Raw genomic sequence first — 15,721 nt, 5'->3', positions numbered from 1 at the left:
GGTGGTCTTCCTTTCATTTCTTGTGATTTCACTTCTCTTTTTTTCGAAGTGCTTCTCACTAGTTTGTTGGTCTGCACTGTAGCATTATCTGTCTTACTGTGACTACACTCTGATGAAACGTCTGCCTTCAGACTGAGAAACGAGGTGCCTTTGATTCGAGGACCTTGGAGGCCACGTTCCAATGCTGGCCGCCCGGTGTGAGGCTTTGGCACTGGGATTTCCTCTCTCCTTGCTTTGCTGGGCCCAGGCTTTCCCTCTGGACACCTGGTCTGGGCTCTGGTTCAGCATCGTGGGGATTTCTTTCTTAGTCACTTCTCAGAGCCATAGCATATCCATGAATGACGCTAAGTTCACTTCATTTGACAAGTTGCCTTTCTCAGTGGCTCGTGTTTTATATTTCTGTGTATGTGTCTGGCTGAGTTTTGAATCGCTTAGGACATATTCTGGTTACTACTTAACCATCTGCTGAGAGCAAGGATAGGTCCCACGCCAGAGTCCCCACAGCTGCCCCCTCGAGCACCAGTACCGAAGTGGTGCCTACCGGCCACCAAAAGTGGCAGCCTGGTGTGTGTGTCTGTCCCCCAGGAGCCTTGAGTCCTGGGACACAGGACACTGCTGGGCATCAGCGGATGCTCGTGAGATGCAGTGAGTGTGGTTGCGCACTTCTTGGGCAGGCCGGGGCGGGAGGCCCCTCGGAGCAGGGGACCCCTGGCTGGGCGGGGCCCACACAGATGCGGGAGCCGCCCCGCCAAGGCAGTTGCACTCCGAGAACCGTGTTGCAGGCCCCCACCCCAGCTCCACTCCCCCTCGTCCGGTACTGACTCGGAGGTCTCCCAGAAGTTGAGCCCTGACGCGGCTGCCTCACTCTGCCCTCACGATCCAGTGCCGAGCTTAGCCCTACAGCAGGGGTCTGCCTCCTGGAAGCCGTGAGGCGGCCGGAGCCTGTGGGCCGGGCGCTGCTCCTTGACTCCCCTTGCAGACATGCTCCTCGACCTCAGCGACCTGCTCCAGGTAGATGCGTTTCCTTTCTCAGCCCTTTCCTGCCCCGGCTGGGAGGGTCCACAGGCGAAGGACACACAGGGTGTGGGTCTCTGTTTGGAAACTGGCAAATGGAGTGGGTAGGGAGACAGTGGACACAGGGTGATGGTGTTGTCCCGGGGGCTGGGCAGCCCTGGCCTTAGAACCAATGGAGAGACCCAGGTGAACTTTGTCCAAGGCAAGGGAGATTCTTTAAAAGAAAAGAAAAATGGACTCACATGCATACATTTTAAACAATATGAAAACTTACATTTACAGTCTATTTAGGGAAACTTGCTTTCTGAGTTCCAGGAAGGCACCTCTCATTTCCAAATGCCTGACGGTAATGGAAAGACCCAACAAGAGGGACACCTGTGTGGATGGGACGCTCGCGGGGTGGGAGCAGCGCCGGGGCGGAGCCACCGCAACTCTGCACTTGTCCCTGGTGATGGCGCTGGGGCTGGGGCGAGCTTGGCCCCGTGCCCTGGAGTTGGGCTCTGTGGTGATCACTCCACTGAGGGCTCGGAAGGAAAACTAATGTCATGGAAAGCAGACGTGACTGCAGTGTGAGGACTCATGCAGAATTCGTAGGAATCCCACCCCCACGGGGAAGCTTCCTCGCAAGCCCGGTGCTGGGCCTTCAGTGCCCTCGGTGCCGGCAGACAGACCTTCACTGAACTCAGATGCCACCTGCATTTGTGTTCTCCCAGGTGCCTTTATAAATGGCATCTCTCAGGAGCCCTGCTGAAATATTCAGGGGTCACGCTAAACATAATCCCTTGGAATCGTGAAAATCCAGCACTCCAGTGCTGCGTTTGGTCAGGGCAAGGCCACGTGGCCTGGTTTCCATCCTGGTGACTCCCAGGAAGGACAGGAGTGAGGGCTGGCACAGGACAGCGCTCCAGAAGTGCATGGGCACCACTTGGGAGGGAGAGGGAGGTGCTCCAGTACTTTCTTGCTTCACACCTTGGGAAGTGGGACACCAGTCAGGGTTCAGGTGGGAGAGGGTGACAGAGTAGATGCACCCACTCACCTGGAGCTGGATCAGGGCCCAGCGGAGAGTCACTGTGCTGACCAGTGAGACCCCGTACGTTCAGGCTGGACACACACAGACAGTTCTAACACCTCAGGTGGAAGGGTGAGCCTCGGGCCCCCTGGTCTTGGGCAGAGCCCAACCTGGGCACTGGGAAGGTGGGAGGTGACCTGGCAACCGTCACCCCCCAGCCCCCCGCTCCCAGCCTCCCACGATGGCCCCGCCCTGGAGGGGCTGGGACAGGCTCAGCACTCACAGGACACACGTGTCTGCAGCTGATTGTGGGTGTGGAGCACGCGTGTCGGGTGAGGGTCCCACTCGGAGGCTTGCACTGCCGAGGGCTGAGCGCTTAGAGGACGTGAGCTGAAGGCTCAGGGCTCACTCCGTTCTCACTCACACGTGCACCAAGGTGGGCTTCTCCCTGGGTTCAGCTCACAGCCAACACCCTCTGGCAGGAGCTGTGGAGGGCCCACGGCACCCTGAGGGTCTTGGCAGGATGTCCCTTTGTCCCCCCTTATAGTGAGGCTGACACATAGGCACTCACGTGCCTGGGCCCCGGCCCCTCAGAGGCAGAGCCAGGAGCCCTCAAGGTCTGCGGAGCCTGCCCGCCATGTGGTAGGGGCACAGGGAGGGCTGGCCACCCACACACAGCCGCAGACACAGGAGAGTGACCATCAAAGCATCTCTGGCAATAACCACACATTTTACAGGCATATCCTTTTTAAAATTTGATTTTCCACTTGAAGTTGTTCAGAGAACGCTTTCCTGCAGCATTCAGGCTTCGTCTGCCTAGGTCCCGGGGTTGGGGTGGTGGGGGTCATGGCGTGGGCAGGCAGGGTCGGGATGTGCTGCAGGGAAGGTGGAGACAGCACGCCGGGTGGCAGGTCCGTTCTGCTCTGGCCTCAGCAGAGGATGAGGCAGGAGGGTCGGGATGCAGGAGCCTGGTGGGAACCCAGCGGAGGAGGATGCACACTGACACACGTGCTTTGGTGGCAGGCATCCCCGGGAGCCCCCAGCCCTTGTGATGGGGATCTTGGAGGACAGAGTGACTGCCAGTGGGGTGGGGGGTGCCCTCTGCTGCCTGGACAGGGAGGCCTGGCCTCCGCTGGGAAGGCCCCAAGCTGCCTGGTGCCCACAGGTACCCTCATCTCCTCCCCTAAGGAGACTCAACATTGTACCACTCCTTAGCACCCTGGTCCCCTGGTGGCAGCAGGCGCCCGTGTGCCATGTGCAAGCCCCGTGATGGATATGACGCACAACAAGGTCTTCACTCTTCCTCAGCACGTTTTCTGGCGCCCTCTTGGGTGCTGGGCCAAGGGGCTCACAGGCCAGGCTTGATCAGGTGAGGGAGCTCTCTGAGGAGGTCAGAGGCAGCCCTCCTGTGAGGCCTGAGTCCTGTGGGCAGGGCTGGGGTGAAGGCAGGTGGGCAGGGGTTTCTCCAGCTCAGGCTGGGACGGCGAAGCCCACAGCTCGGGCCTGGGGTGAGAGCCTGGGCTCTTCTCAGATCTGCACGCCATCCGAGTCTTCCCTGCGCTACTCCTGCCGTCAAAGTCCACTCAGCAGCGTCCTGCCCACGAGCTGCCCAGCCCTCGGCCAGCACCAGGCAGGCTGGGAGGACAGTGCCTGGCCAGGCCCCGGGCTCAGTCGCACCCGGGGAGGTTCTGGCAGGTGACTGGGTCAGGGGCAGGCTCCACGGTGGATTCGGACCTGAGGTGGGAGCAGTGTAGGGTCACTGAGGCCTGCAGAGCCCCACAGCCAGGACTGAGCTGGCCCGTGGGGACAGAAGAGGATGCCCCCGTGAGCCCCTGGGAACGGGGTAGAAGAGTGGCCGTGGGCCCCGCAGGCGTGGCGCCTTGCGCCCTTGATGATTCTGCTCGGCCAGCTACTCGAGGCAGCTTTTCTTCTCAGCAAGTTCAGTCGTTGCTGAGATAGTGGTAGAGTCTAAAAAAGCCACCTGGGGGAGGGAAGGAGTGCCCTGGGCTGCTCTAGGGGCTCGTGGGGGGCAGCAGGGGGGACTCTTAAAGACTGAACGATGAAGTAAGAAGGGAAACATTTCCTGCACATGAACGCCCTTCTTAGTTGTGGTGTCTTCACGACAGGTGAACGTTTACGTGCTGGGGAAGACGTTCCTTCTTTTGGCGAGAGAGCTCTGCATCAACGCACCAGCAATAGGTACTGTGGGGCTCACGGGGCGCGCTGCCGGTGCTCTGGGTGGGAGGGCGGCGTGTGCAAGGGCAGGGACCTAACAGGGAAGAAGCGTCTCACCTGGAGGCTGCCAGGAGCCCAGCAGCCTGGGGGGTTATTTCTGGTCTAAAACCAGAATGCTGTGGTCAGTGCCCGCAGGTAGGGATGGAGTGAGACGAAAGTGCTGCGTGGATGGGGGCCCGTCTCTCCGTCTCTCGAGGAGCACCCCTGGCAGCACGGTGCCTCGGGGTGGGCAGGCCCCCTGCAGATGGAGCCGGGCCTTTCCCAGCCACGGTCGGTCGGCCTTTGTGGCAGCTTTACCGTGAGGACTGTTTGCACAGTTGGCTTGGAGGGGCTGCTCCCTCCTTCGCCCATCAGCGTCTAGAGGCACCTCCTTGTACTAAGGAGGTGGTGTGTGGGGCCAGGGAGGGTGGGCAGGGCGTGCAGTCCTGGGTCACCCACAGGGTGGTCCCCTGGGGCCGGGAAGGCACGGTCCAGCAGGGTGGGTCCGGAGGAGGAGGGCCACGGGCACGGGGGGACCTGGGGCTGGGGGCTGTATCCCGATGCCGAGTGACACGGTCCCTCCCTCCGGGGGTCATGCGGAAGTTTTTCAGAAACAAATGCCCAAGGAGTTTGCAGCAAGGGAGGATAGAGGCAAGAGGCCCAGCGAGCCTGCCTGACGCCACAGCACGCGCCTGCAGGCTGCTGCGGAGCCTGAGGTGGGAGGTCCGCTCTTGGGGGCAGGAGCCCTGGGCCCGGCAGAGCACCCCCCACGCCCCCACCCAGTCGAAATCAAACAGTAGGATTCTGAGCAGCTAGTGACACTTGAGGAAGTAGACACAACCTGACACCTGGCTTTTTCTAGAGCAGTCTGGCTGCAGCCCAGAGAGCAAGCCCTCCCAGATGGCGGAGGCCCGGGCTGCCAGCAGAGGGCAAACTCGGGGACGGGTGGGCCTCTTGGGACTACCCACTAAGCACTGTTAGGGCAATTTGAGACTCGCAGTCATTTATCTATGGCTCTCATTTTGTTAAAACTTTATTATGAAAATCCACTTAAACAGGTGAACTACTTTAAGTGACTTTTCCCATTTTAGATTTGAACAGAAGATCTTAAGCTTAGAACCACTTAGAATAGAATCCAAGAGGATGCGAGGGACGGCAAAGCCCTCAAAGCAGGCGGTGTGGGTGCCCCTGGGCGGGAGTCTGGAGCCTGCCTTGTGCCCCCCAAATCTGCCCTCCACCTGGGAGGTGCGCCCCAACGTACAAGAGATGCAGAGGCCGAGGCTCTGGCTGTGTCGGAAAGCATCTTGTGTCACAGCTTCAGGCTCCAGCCGACTACTTGCAGAGGAGGCACGCCGCGAGCGCAACCTTTGAGGTGGCCGGTCACGGGCTGCCTGTAGAGAAAGGGCCTGCCACTCGCAGTGCATCCCTGCCACCCCACAGCGCCTCAGGCGTAGAAGATGAGCTCGGGGATCTGCCCGCCCTGGACCCCGGTCCCGTTGGTGCTGTCGGAAGAGCACTGGAACTGGAAGGTCACCTTCCCGCACTGCACCTCGGTCATGCCCTCCTGCCCAAAGTAGCTGAGCTCACTGCCATCCAGGACGGCGCTGGCGGTGTAGAAGGTGTCCTGCTCCACCTGCACGGGGTGTTCAAACCAGACTGAGAAGGTGCTGCTGGAGCCGTCGGAGACAAACGTGGTCAAGTTCTGCGCCAGGACCACCCCCAGCCGCTTGAGTTCAATCTTCACGCTATACTCCGCTCTCCCAGAGCTAGAGCCGTACAAGCCCAGCCCCGCAATAAATACTCTCCTGTCCACGGCAAACTGGATGCTGTCGCAGCGGCCGCGGTAGCGCCACTGGTTGCTGCGGTAGGCGGAGGACTGGAAGCGGTGGCACCTCTGTGGGGCGAGGCCCTTCCTCTTGGTCAGGGGGAATTCGAGGAGGGGCTTGTTGGCCGCCGTGTACCACAGGAAGATGTTGTGGGTCTCCTCCAGCGTCAGGATGTCCGACTGGGCGGCGCCGTTGGCAAACTCTTCCAGGGTCATAGTTGGAATTCGGACCAGGTAGAGGGCTGGCCCCAAAACATGCCTCTTGTTGCGCGGGGTGGCCGGCAGGCCCTGCCTCTTGCACTCTGCCTCGGCCCAGCTCAGGACTGCCTCGAAGACCACAGCCTCCTTGGTGTTGAGGGCCTCCCGCATCACGATGATCTCCAGCGTCTGCCAGTCAATTTCACAGAAGCCTTCGGACCTCAGGGCCATCTCAGCCTGAGCATCGATGACCTCCCAGCAGCGCTGGGTCAGCTCGGGCTCCTCAAACAGCCGGCTCTGGGACAGCAGCACACAGGCGTTTTTGGCTTCCAGACTCGTCTCCAGGAAGTTGACACAGGCTTTTGCTAACGCGGGGACAATGTACTTCTTGGCGGCATACAGAGTGGCCAGCACCGTGTCAGCTTCCAGGTCAATCTCGTCACTGTACATGTACCTAGGCAGGACGGGGCCAAGTCACAGGCCGCGTGGGGCACGCCGCGCACCCAGGGCCTGGGAGAGGAGCCCTCCATCCTTGTGGACTTCAGGAGGCTGCAGGCAGCTGGCTGGCGGAACCAGGCAGCGAGGAACCGCCCCATCCTTGCACCCTAAGGAGGCAGACTTACTTTAACAAGATGAGAAAAGCTGTAGGTTCCACGTCAGGGATGTGGATTTCTGACTTGACTTCTGCCAGGTCCCCGTAAAACATGGCATAAAAGACAGAGCTACCCACGGCCAAGACATACTGTGGATGAGAGAGAGAGCTGCCCTGAGCCCTCCCTGCCCCCAGCGGCTGCCACACCCGGGAAGAGGACCGTCCATACTCGGGGAGGCGGCCGGTCGCCTTTGGGAGCTCAAAGGGCCGAGCCTCTACCAACCTTGTGGGCAGGCACCCTCCGGGCCGCGCCCGGGGGCCCCACGACGAAGTGCACGTCGGCCATGAGCTCGTTGTTGAACATCAGCGCGTTCCTGCAAAGGGCAGAGGCACAGGACACGGCTCGGGGCTCGGGTCGGCGCGGGGCGCGGACAGGGGCGGGGGCGCAGGTCCGGGCTCACCTCTCGCGCAGGGTCGGGTGGAAGGACTGCCAGTTGGGGCTCTCCAAGTTGTTGTTGTCGAGTGCGGGCGGCGCGGGCGCGGGCGGTGGCAGGGCGGGCAGCGGGGCGCTGGGCCGTCCCTTCCTGCCCGCGGCGGCGGCGGCGGCGTTGCTGTTGGCGATGTCCGTGGCGGTGGCGGCCGCGGCTGCGGCGCCGGTGGGCGCGTAGAGCTCCGCGGCCATCTTCGCGGGCAGGGCGGCCTCCGCGCGCGGGGGCGGCGCGCCGTGCGCCCTCGCGCCGCGCCGGGGCCTCGGGGGCGGCTCTGCGAGCACTAGGAGCGCGGTGAGGCACTGCGCCACCCGGCCGTGCAGGCAGGCCAGGGGCAGCAGCATGGGGCCGCGGCGGCCCTGCGCGCGGGGGGCCGGCCTGCCCGGGGCGGCGGGCGCTGCTCCCTCGCGCCGCCCCGCCCGCCGGCCGGAGCCTCCAGCCCACCCGCCCTCGCCCGCACCGCCGCGGCGCCCGCGCGTCACGCCGCGGCGCGGCCCCGCCCCGCGCGGTCGACGTACTCGCCTGTGGCTCCGCCCCCTGCCCGGCTGCGCCCCGCGCGGCCGACGTGCTCGCCCGCCCCCTGTCCGGCCCCGCCCCGCCCCCGCGCCCGCCCCGCCCCGCCCCGCCCCGCCCCGCCCCGCGCGGGCGCTTGCTGGAATCCGGCCGCGAAGATGCGGGAGGGACCGTGTGGGCGCGTGCCCGCGGCGGGACGGCCGGCGGCGGCTTTGGTGATCTTGGCGTGGTCCGAGCTTCTACGTAGGGGCTGCCCCTCTTCGAGGCCCACCCTGCAGCCTGCGCGCCTGTGCTGTCCGGAGTCCGTGGGACTGTCAGGGGCGGAAGGGACGGGATGAACTCCCGGAGAGACGACCCCCTGGGCGGCCGTCCTAACTAACAGGTGAAGTGCTGTCTCACGGTGGGTTTGAGTCCCTCACGGTCAGTGATGTGGAGCACCGCGTCAGGTGCTTGTTGGTCACCTCTGTGTCTCTGGAGAGAAGTCCCTTGGACTCCTTTGCCTCATTTTGAATCGGGTTGGTTTTGTCATTTCTGAGATTTAGGCGTTCTCTGCATATTCTAGAGATTCATCCCTTATCGCATGCATGATTTGCAAACACTTCCTCCTGTTTTGTAGGTGGCATTTTTCACTCTGTTGACTGTTTCCTTTGCTGCACAGAGGGTTTTAAGTTTGGTATAGTCCCATTTGTCTGTTTTTGCTTTTGTTGCCTGTGCTTTTGGTGTCATATTCAAGAAGTCATTGCACATTCCAATGTCATGCTCTTCCCCGACGTTTTCTTGTAGGAGTTTTACAGTTTCATGTCGTACGGTTAGGTCTTTAATTCATTTGGAGTTGAGTTTTGTATATGATGTGTGAGATAAGGGTCCATCTTTTTTCTCTTGTATGTGGGTGTCCAGTTTTCCCAGCACCATTTGTTGAAGACGTTACCCTGTCCCCATTGTGTAGTCCTGGCACCCTTATCAGAGATCATGTGACCGTGCATGTGTGAGTTTGTTTCTGAGCTCTGTATTCTGTCCCATTGGTCTATATATCTGTCTTTGTACCAGCACCATAGTGTTTTTGGTTTTATCTCCTAAAATTCTTTTCCTGGTGAAAATAATTTACTTATACATTTACTTTTCTTTATTACTTCTTTTTTCCTGTATTAATTTTTTTTCTTAAGATGGAGGTTTTTAACCTTTTTTTTTAATGTTTCATTTGGCTTTAGAAGTAATATTTCCATTTCCCCTTTTTTAGCCCGCTTTGCAACGCTCATGTAATCTTTTTTTTTAGTTAGCTTTTTTTGAAGTATAGTTATTTACAATATCATGTTTCAGGTGTACAGCACCTTGATTCAATTATATATAGATAAATACGTATATACATATATATGTGTACTTTTTTAGATTCTTTTCCCTTATAAGCTGTTACAAAATATTGAGTATAGTTCCCTGTGCTTTACAGTAGGTCCTTACTGGTTATCTATTTTATATATAATGGTGTATATGTGTTAATCCCCACCTCCATCCCCCGCCCCTTCCCCTTTGGTAACCATAAGTTTTCTATGGCTGTGAGTCTCTTTCTGTTTTGTAAATAAGTTGGTTTGTATCTCTTTTGTATTTTTTAATATTCCACATATAAGCAACATCACATGGTATTTGTCCTTTTCTGGTTTACTTCACTTAGTATGATAATCTCTACGTCCATCCATGTTGCTGCAAGTGGCATTATTTCCTTCTTTTAAAAAAATTTTTTGGCTGCATTGGGTCTTCATTGCTGCACGCGGGCTTTCTCTAGCTGCGGGAGCAGGGGCTTCTCATTGCGGTGGCTACTCTTGTTGCGGAGCACGGGCTCTAGGCGTGTGGGCTTCAGTAGTTGCATCACACGGGCTCAGTAGTTGTGGCTCGCAGGTTCTAGAGCGCAGGCTCAGTAATTGTGGCGCACGGGCTTAGTTGCTCCGTGGCATGTGGGATCTTCCCAGACCAGAGATCGAACCCATGTCCCCTGCATTGGCAGGTGGATTCTTAACCACTGTGCCACCAGGGAAGTCTCTTTTCCTTTTTTATGGCTGATTAATATTCCATTGTATATGTGTACCACATCTTCATCCACTCCCCTCTCAATGGACATCTTGGCTACTGTGAATAGTGCTGCTGTGAACGTCGAGGTGCATGTATCTTTTCCTGATATATGCACAGGATTGTGATTGCTGGGTCATATGGTAACTATATTTTTAGGTTTTTAAGGACCCTCCATACTGTTCTCCATAGTGGCTGTACCAATTTACATTCCCACCAACAGGGTAGGAGGGTTCTGGGTTCCCTTTTCTCTATACCCTCTCCAGCATTTATTATTTGTAAAGTTTTTTTTGTTGATGGCCATTCTGACTGTTATGAGGTGGTACCTCGTTGGAGTTTTGATTTTCATTTCTGTAATAATTAGTGATGTTGAGCAGTTTCTCATGTGCCGGTTGGACATCTGTATATTGTATTTGGAGAAATGTCTATTTAAGTCTTCTTTTTTGCCTGTTTTAAATATTTCACTTTGTCAGTTTTTTATTTAACTACTTAGTTCATTATTTTGTCCTTACCTAAGCACTTAAGTCTGTTAAGTTACCTAGAAAATTGTTCTTTAATTTCCTAATAGTTTGTCTGGAGGTGAGGGGGCTGTGTACCCTTGTCTTGCTAATTTTTAGTTTTCTTGCCCTTGAGGTCAAAGGGCACGTCCTGTGATATTTCTGTTCTCTGGGATGTAGGGAGGGTTTCTTTGTTCTTTAATACACGGTCAATTTTCATAACTGTTCCACAGACTTTGGAAAAGAATGATTACTTTTTGTAAGGTACTGACTTTAGAACATATTTGTTAAATTGAGCCTATGGTGATGGCATCCAGTTCCCCATTTGGTCTTTTTTTTCCCCTAAGCCAGTCTGTCAAATTTGAGGGAATTGTGTTAAGAATCTCATATCATTGTGGTTATGTTAAAATCTCGTATCAAGTGTGGAAATTTGTTTCCAACACTTTTTGCTCTATTTCATGCTTTCTCTTTCCCGGCGTGTCTGCAGATTTGTGACTGTCCTGTCTTCTTTAAGATTATCTTGTTCTTTCCATCATAAGAACCATTCGTCCGTGTCCCTTCCAGTGATCCCTTGCCCTGAGTCGCGTGTTGCTGCTCCCTTCACAGCTGCCCTTTTTCTCCTGGTGACCTGCTTCGTGGGTCCCAGCATAGCCTTTTGATCTTCCCTTTTTTGCATTATTTTTAAGTGTCTCTTGTAAACACCATATCCTGGTTTTAGCGCTTTTGTGCAAGCTGATTAGGGAATTTAACTTACATTGTGGGATCTATACTTGTGGTTTGTTGTTTTCTCCTAGTTTTTTTTTTTCTTCTCCCTACTTTAAATGCCTCCGTCCATTCCACACCTATCCCAGACTGCTGGCATGTTTGCCTTGAAATTTTTACCAGTACTACAGTTTTCTATTTCAAGAACTAATCAGCGTCAAAGTTCCACCCAAATCAGGATGAGATCTTTTAATGTGCTTTTAATTTAATCCCCAGTTCTGATGGGTTTTGTTTTATTGTATATAACTAGAAACCTTAGCAATTATATTTTTAAAATATGTTTTCTCCCAATAATATCTTAAGCAACCAAATAACCCTCCAAAACCCCAAACCAACCCAAAACAAAACACCCACAGTGGAAGTAGGTGTAGCTCCAGAATGCCTGGGCTCGACTGACTCTGCCCCATCTTGGCCACCTTGTCGTCTCTGAAAAGGGGGTTAAGTGGTAGTAGCTGCCTGTTGTCAACCTAAAACAGCCAGTTACGTTACCAGCAACATGAGTTTACTCGGGAGAGGCAGGGGAATTGCAGTTCGGGACCCGCAAGCCATAGCAAACCACAAGCAAGTCCTGCAACAATGGAGAGGAGCCTTCCTTTATTGGGGGGCGGGGGGGGGGGCGGGGAGGAAGTTGGGCGGGGCTGCTTTGAAAGTTTTCCAGTCTCCATTGGAGGAAAGTGAGAGTTGAGGGTGTGGCGGTTTCTCATTGGCTGGGCTGTTGCTGGGCCGGGAGAAAATCTTCCTTCCTCTTCCCCGGGTAGCGCACCAGCTTCTTCCTGCCCAGAAGCGCAAAGCAAGCTGGGAAGGAGGGCCTGGTGTGGGAGCGCGCCCTTCAGGGCTTCCTGCCTCCGTTTTACTCGAGGTTGCCCTTATTAATTTCTACACTGTGTTGGCTGGGCTGAGCTGGGTGGCTGTTAGGATCCGGCTGGCATAAGGCAACCAAGAGGCACTGTTCCGCTCCCTGCGCCACCACAGCCTCCTCGGTCAGTGCAGGGGAGTGTCCGCCTGAATCCATGCGGTCCCGGGCAACCCAGGCTGCTTCAGGGGTGGCTGCCAATCGCTGTGGCCTCAGAAACCTTCCCTGGGTCCTGTATGTGAGCCAAGGCTGGCAGGGATGGAAGAGGTGCTCGTAGGATCTATGGGGCTTCCAGGGACCAGAGCTCAGTCATGAATGCCCTGTAGATGTAGGGAGGCCAGGAGAAGTGGGCAGGCTGGGGCCCAGAAGGTTGGTGCTGGGTGTTGGCAAACACCTGGGGTCTCTGACACACCTGCTTGTGCTGCTGTTGGGGGTGTCAGAGATGAGCTGACCAGTTCCCTTTCCTCCTGTGCCTCCCAGGGTCTTCCCGACCTGCCCTTCATCCTCCTCCGTCCGCCTGTACACACCTGCTTCCAGGCCAACCCGTCCCCTCCTGGAACCCCCTCCTCGGGCCTCCGCCACGGCCCCCTGAGCACAACCTTCCTGGATGATCTTGTCCAAAGGAGGTCTCACCCCGCTATTCTCTGTCATAGAGCTCTGTAGGGTTCCTTCAGTTGCCTATGGCAATCCAGACGCTTAGCTGAATTGAGTAAATTACTTGGTGGTTTTTGCCCGCTCTGTGAAGCTTCTAGCCCAAAGCTGCGTGAGGAAGTGCTGGTAAGGAGGGAGAGGGTGTGTGTGCAGGCGGCTCTGGTCCCTCCTGAGCCGGGCTGACGCTCCCTTAGTGAGAGACGTGTTCATCTGAAGAGGTGCACACGCCCGTAGACAGGAGGGCAGACGATATAAGCTGGCATTACACAAAAGTAAGTGCAGAAAATAAGTACGTAAAAAATTGGCTGACTCACAGCAGTCCACGAACTGCCAAATGAAGCAGCTGGGTTTTGTGTATGTGTCTGCAGGAGCGTGTGCGATGTGTACGCAGGCTTGGGGCCCCCATGTCACGTGGCAGGGCACGCACGTCCTGCCCACCGGCTCCACTCTGGGTGCAGCAGCCACCCGGCCGCAGTGTCTACAGCTGCTCCAGGAGGCTGCGTGTCCAGGAGGGGGGCTCGTGTCGGAGGAAAGGGGCCCTGGGGAGCCTGTGCAGTGGAAGGGCGGGGCGGGGGGGCACCTGTCGCACCAGGTGGGTTTCCGTGTGCTGCCAGATGTGGAGCACATGCACCGCAGGGCCTCCTGGCGCTGCACATTCCTGTTCCAGGGTGCGTACGGCTGGCTGAGGTGCGTGTCTTCCGCAGACCCCTGCCTGTACATCCCGCGCTTCGCCCACCTGCTGGAGTTCGGTGACAAGAACCACGAGGTGTCCATGACGGCCCTGAGGCTCCTGCAGAGGATGAAGAGGGACTGGATGCACACGGGCCGGCGCCCTTCGGGCCTCTGTGGGGCAGGTAAGGCGGCCTCGGAGTCGCGCTGGCTGCGTCCCGCTGCCAGTGTGCGGGTGCTTTCTGTCCCGACTCTTCAGCAGGCCGAGCCGGTAGGTAGTGGGCTGTCACCAGGGCTGCCTGCTGGCCTCGCTTGCCCGGCCCTCACCCGGCCCTCGGGGACTTCCACCTGCTTCCTGTTGGCCTCCCCTCTGTCTTGGGGAGCAGGCAGGACCCTCAGAGGCCAAGCGGGCTGCCAGGCTTCCTGGCCTTGACCCCAGGCTTGAATGTTGAGGTGCAGCCGTGCTGAGTCATTGCTGCAGAGGGCACCCCGGGCTTTCGGGCTACCTCCCCGTTCCACAAAGGACAGTTGTCTCATCTCCTCTCCAGGTGGCAGCAGCCCACAGACGGCCCTCCTGCTCTGTTCCTGACGCTCCCTGGACCTGGAGCCCCTCCCCAGGAGGGCCGTTACCCTTCCTCTTAGCCTCTTACCTTGGCCCACAAGGTCGAGTCCACTCCTTTCCAGAGCGCTCAGCAGCCAGCAGGATCAGTGCTTCCTGAGATGCATTTTCCATCTCTAAGCCCAACTCCCGAGTTTGCAGTCCAGAACCTGGGCGCCTTCTAGGGTCCGGCCAGTTGTGGTCACCAGCACAGCACAGCCGGGCCCACTCCCTCTCTCCCCGATCCCTGGCTTGTCCATCACCAGCCAGCGTTTCTCACACAGGTCACCTCAGAGTTCACTCGTTTGCTTTGAGAGGTTTACACAAAGTTCTCAAAAAATGTATTTTAATTTTTCTCGCGTTTAAAAAGGGAATGTGCGGTACTTCTTACGTTTTTAAAAATTATTGTGTAATTGCCTGCAAAGCGGTTGGTGGATCTTAGGTGTTCTGACAGTCGTGCAGACCGTGCAGCACCGCCCACAGTAAGGTGAGGAGGACGGTGTCGCCCCAGGGGCTCCCAGAGCACCCTCTGGCACTGTCTTTCCAGCTGGTCGCACTATGGGGTCATCAGCCCTCTGCGCACGGGATCGGTCCTGTTTTGGACAGGAGCACCCTGTTTCTGAATTCTCCATTGTGTTCCTTTCCAGCACTTCTAGTTGCAGCTAGGATGCATGATTTCCGGAGAACGGTCAAAGAGGTCATCAGCGTGGTCAAGGTGTGCGAATCCACGCTGCGCAAGAGGTGGGTCGCTCTTGTCACAGCCGGGGGCTTGGGCAGGCTTCCCTGCACAGCGTCTCAGTCCGTCCAAGTGGTGGACCCTTTCTTCCACCCTGTGTCGAGGTGGACAGTGGTTTGAAAAGTCACCCTGACTCACAGGTCAGGAAACAGGTACTGAGAGTGGCCTCGCCTGTGTCCTGGCTGGTGCAGCCTGAGTGACCGGTCTCTCTGGAGGAAGCCAGGCTCAAGCAGAGGGCCACTGTGTCCCTGTAACGGAGTGGTCGGGCGAGCCCCTGCTTTGGGTACCGTGTTCACAGGGTCATTACGGCAGCTCCAGCGGAGCTCCACGTGGACTGTGACGAGAGAGGCACCGGCCCAGAGTCGCTGGCACAGCCGTCAGCACAGGGTATTTACCCTGAGTCTGGAGCTCTTGATGGCTGTCTTTCAACTGAGATCACATCCTGTGGCAGTTTTCAAAGGCAGAGGGAAATTTATTTTGCTTATTTGAACTCTGGTTCTCTTTAAAAATTTTTCTGTTGAACATTTTGAAGATTGTATAAAATGTAGGAAACGGACAAGAATTAATTATGGCCGGGCACACTGCAGTGCAGGAGCCCTGCCCGCCTGGGACCCGTGGCTCAGCCGCCTTCCTTCTGGGGCCTTCTTGAGTCTACCTGTGGGAGCAATGAGGGTGCCATGCCTTTTTCTCCCTGGGGCCCAAGCTATCGGCAGGATAGAGTAGGGGCTGAGAGGCTGCCGGACAGCCCCCGGGCCTGTGCTCACAGCTGTGTGTGGCAGGGTGCTGGGCCTGGGAACCAGCACCCCTGAGGGACTTTTGTAAACGGGGTGCTGGTTTTTTTTAAATTTGTTTTATTTATTTTTTGGCCGTGTTGGGTCTTTGCTGCACGTGGGCTTTCGCTAGTTGCTGCAAATGGGGGCTACTCTTCGTTGCGGTGCACGGGCTTCTCATCGCGGTGGCTTGTCTTGTTGCGGAGCATGGGCTCTAGGCGTGTGGGCTTCAGTAGTTGTGGCACGCGGGCTCAGTAGTTGTGGCTCGTGGGCT

General features: G+C 56.9%; 2 protein-coding genes across 7 annotated transcripts in view; one reads left to right on the top strand and one right to left on the bottom strand.

The window, feature by feature from the left end:
- Positions 1-15,721, top strand: part of BRF1 (BRF1 general transcription factor IIIB subunit) — a 70,841-nt gene that overhangs the window by 41,145 nt on the left and 13,975 nt on the right. For all 6 annotated transcript variants that reach the window (XM_030883162.3, XM_030883161.3, XM_070045021.1 and 3 more), the window contains 4 exons: positions 980-1,011; positions 4,150-4,222; positions 13,379-13,528; positions 14,589-14,682. In XM_030883162.3, coding sequence (XP_030739022.1) covers positions 980-1,011; positions 4,150-4,222; positions 13,379-13,528; positions 14,589-14,682 — 349 coding nt within the window. The remainder of the gene's footprint in view (positions 1-979; positions 1,012-4,149; positions 4,223-13,378; positions 13,529-14,588; positions 14,683-15,721) is intronic.
- On the bottom strand, positions 5,248-7,724 carry BTBD6 (BTB domain containing 6). The gene is made up of 4 exons (XM_030883167.3): positions 7,314-7,724; positions 7,136-7,226; positions 6,884-7,002; positions 5,248-6,714 (listed from the first exon to the last, which is right to left on the bottom strand). The coding sequence occupies exons 1-4, from the start codon at positions 7,682-7,684 to the stop codon at positions 5,682-5,684; spliced, it is 1,614 nt and encodes a 537-aa protein (XP_030739027.1). The 5' UTR covers positions 7,685-7,724; the 3' UTR covers positions 5,248-5,681.

Source organism: Globicephala melas, chromosome 2 (assembly GCF_963455315.2).
Source record: "Globicephala melas chromosome 2, mGloMel1.2, whole genome shotgun sequence".
Classification (NCBI taxonomy): domain Eukaryota; kingdom Metazoa; phylum Chordata; class Mammalia; order Artiodactyla; family Delphinidae; genus Globicephala; species Globicephala melas.
Note: the sequence above shows the minus strand (reverse complement) of the source record. Positions and strands in the feature narration are given on the sequence as shown.

Coding starts and splice junctions, on each gene's coding strand:
- BTBD6 (XM_030883167.3), bottom strand. CDS start 7,684: ATGCTGCTGCCCCTGGCCTGCCTGCACGGCCGGGTGGCGCAGTGCCTC. Junction 7,227..7,313: donor CACCCGACCCTGCGCGAGAG/GTGAGCCCGGAC, acceptor TGCCCTTTGCAG/GAACGCGCTGATGTTCAACA. Junction 7,003..7,135: donor GGAGGGTGCCTGCCCACAAG/GTTGGTAGAGGC, acceptor TCTCATCCACAG/TATGTCTTGGCCGTGGGTAG.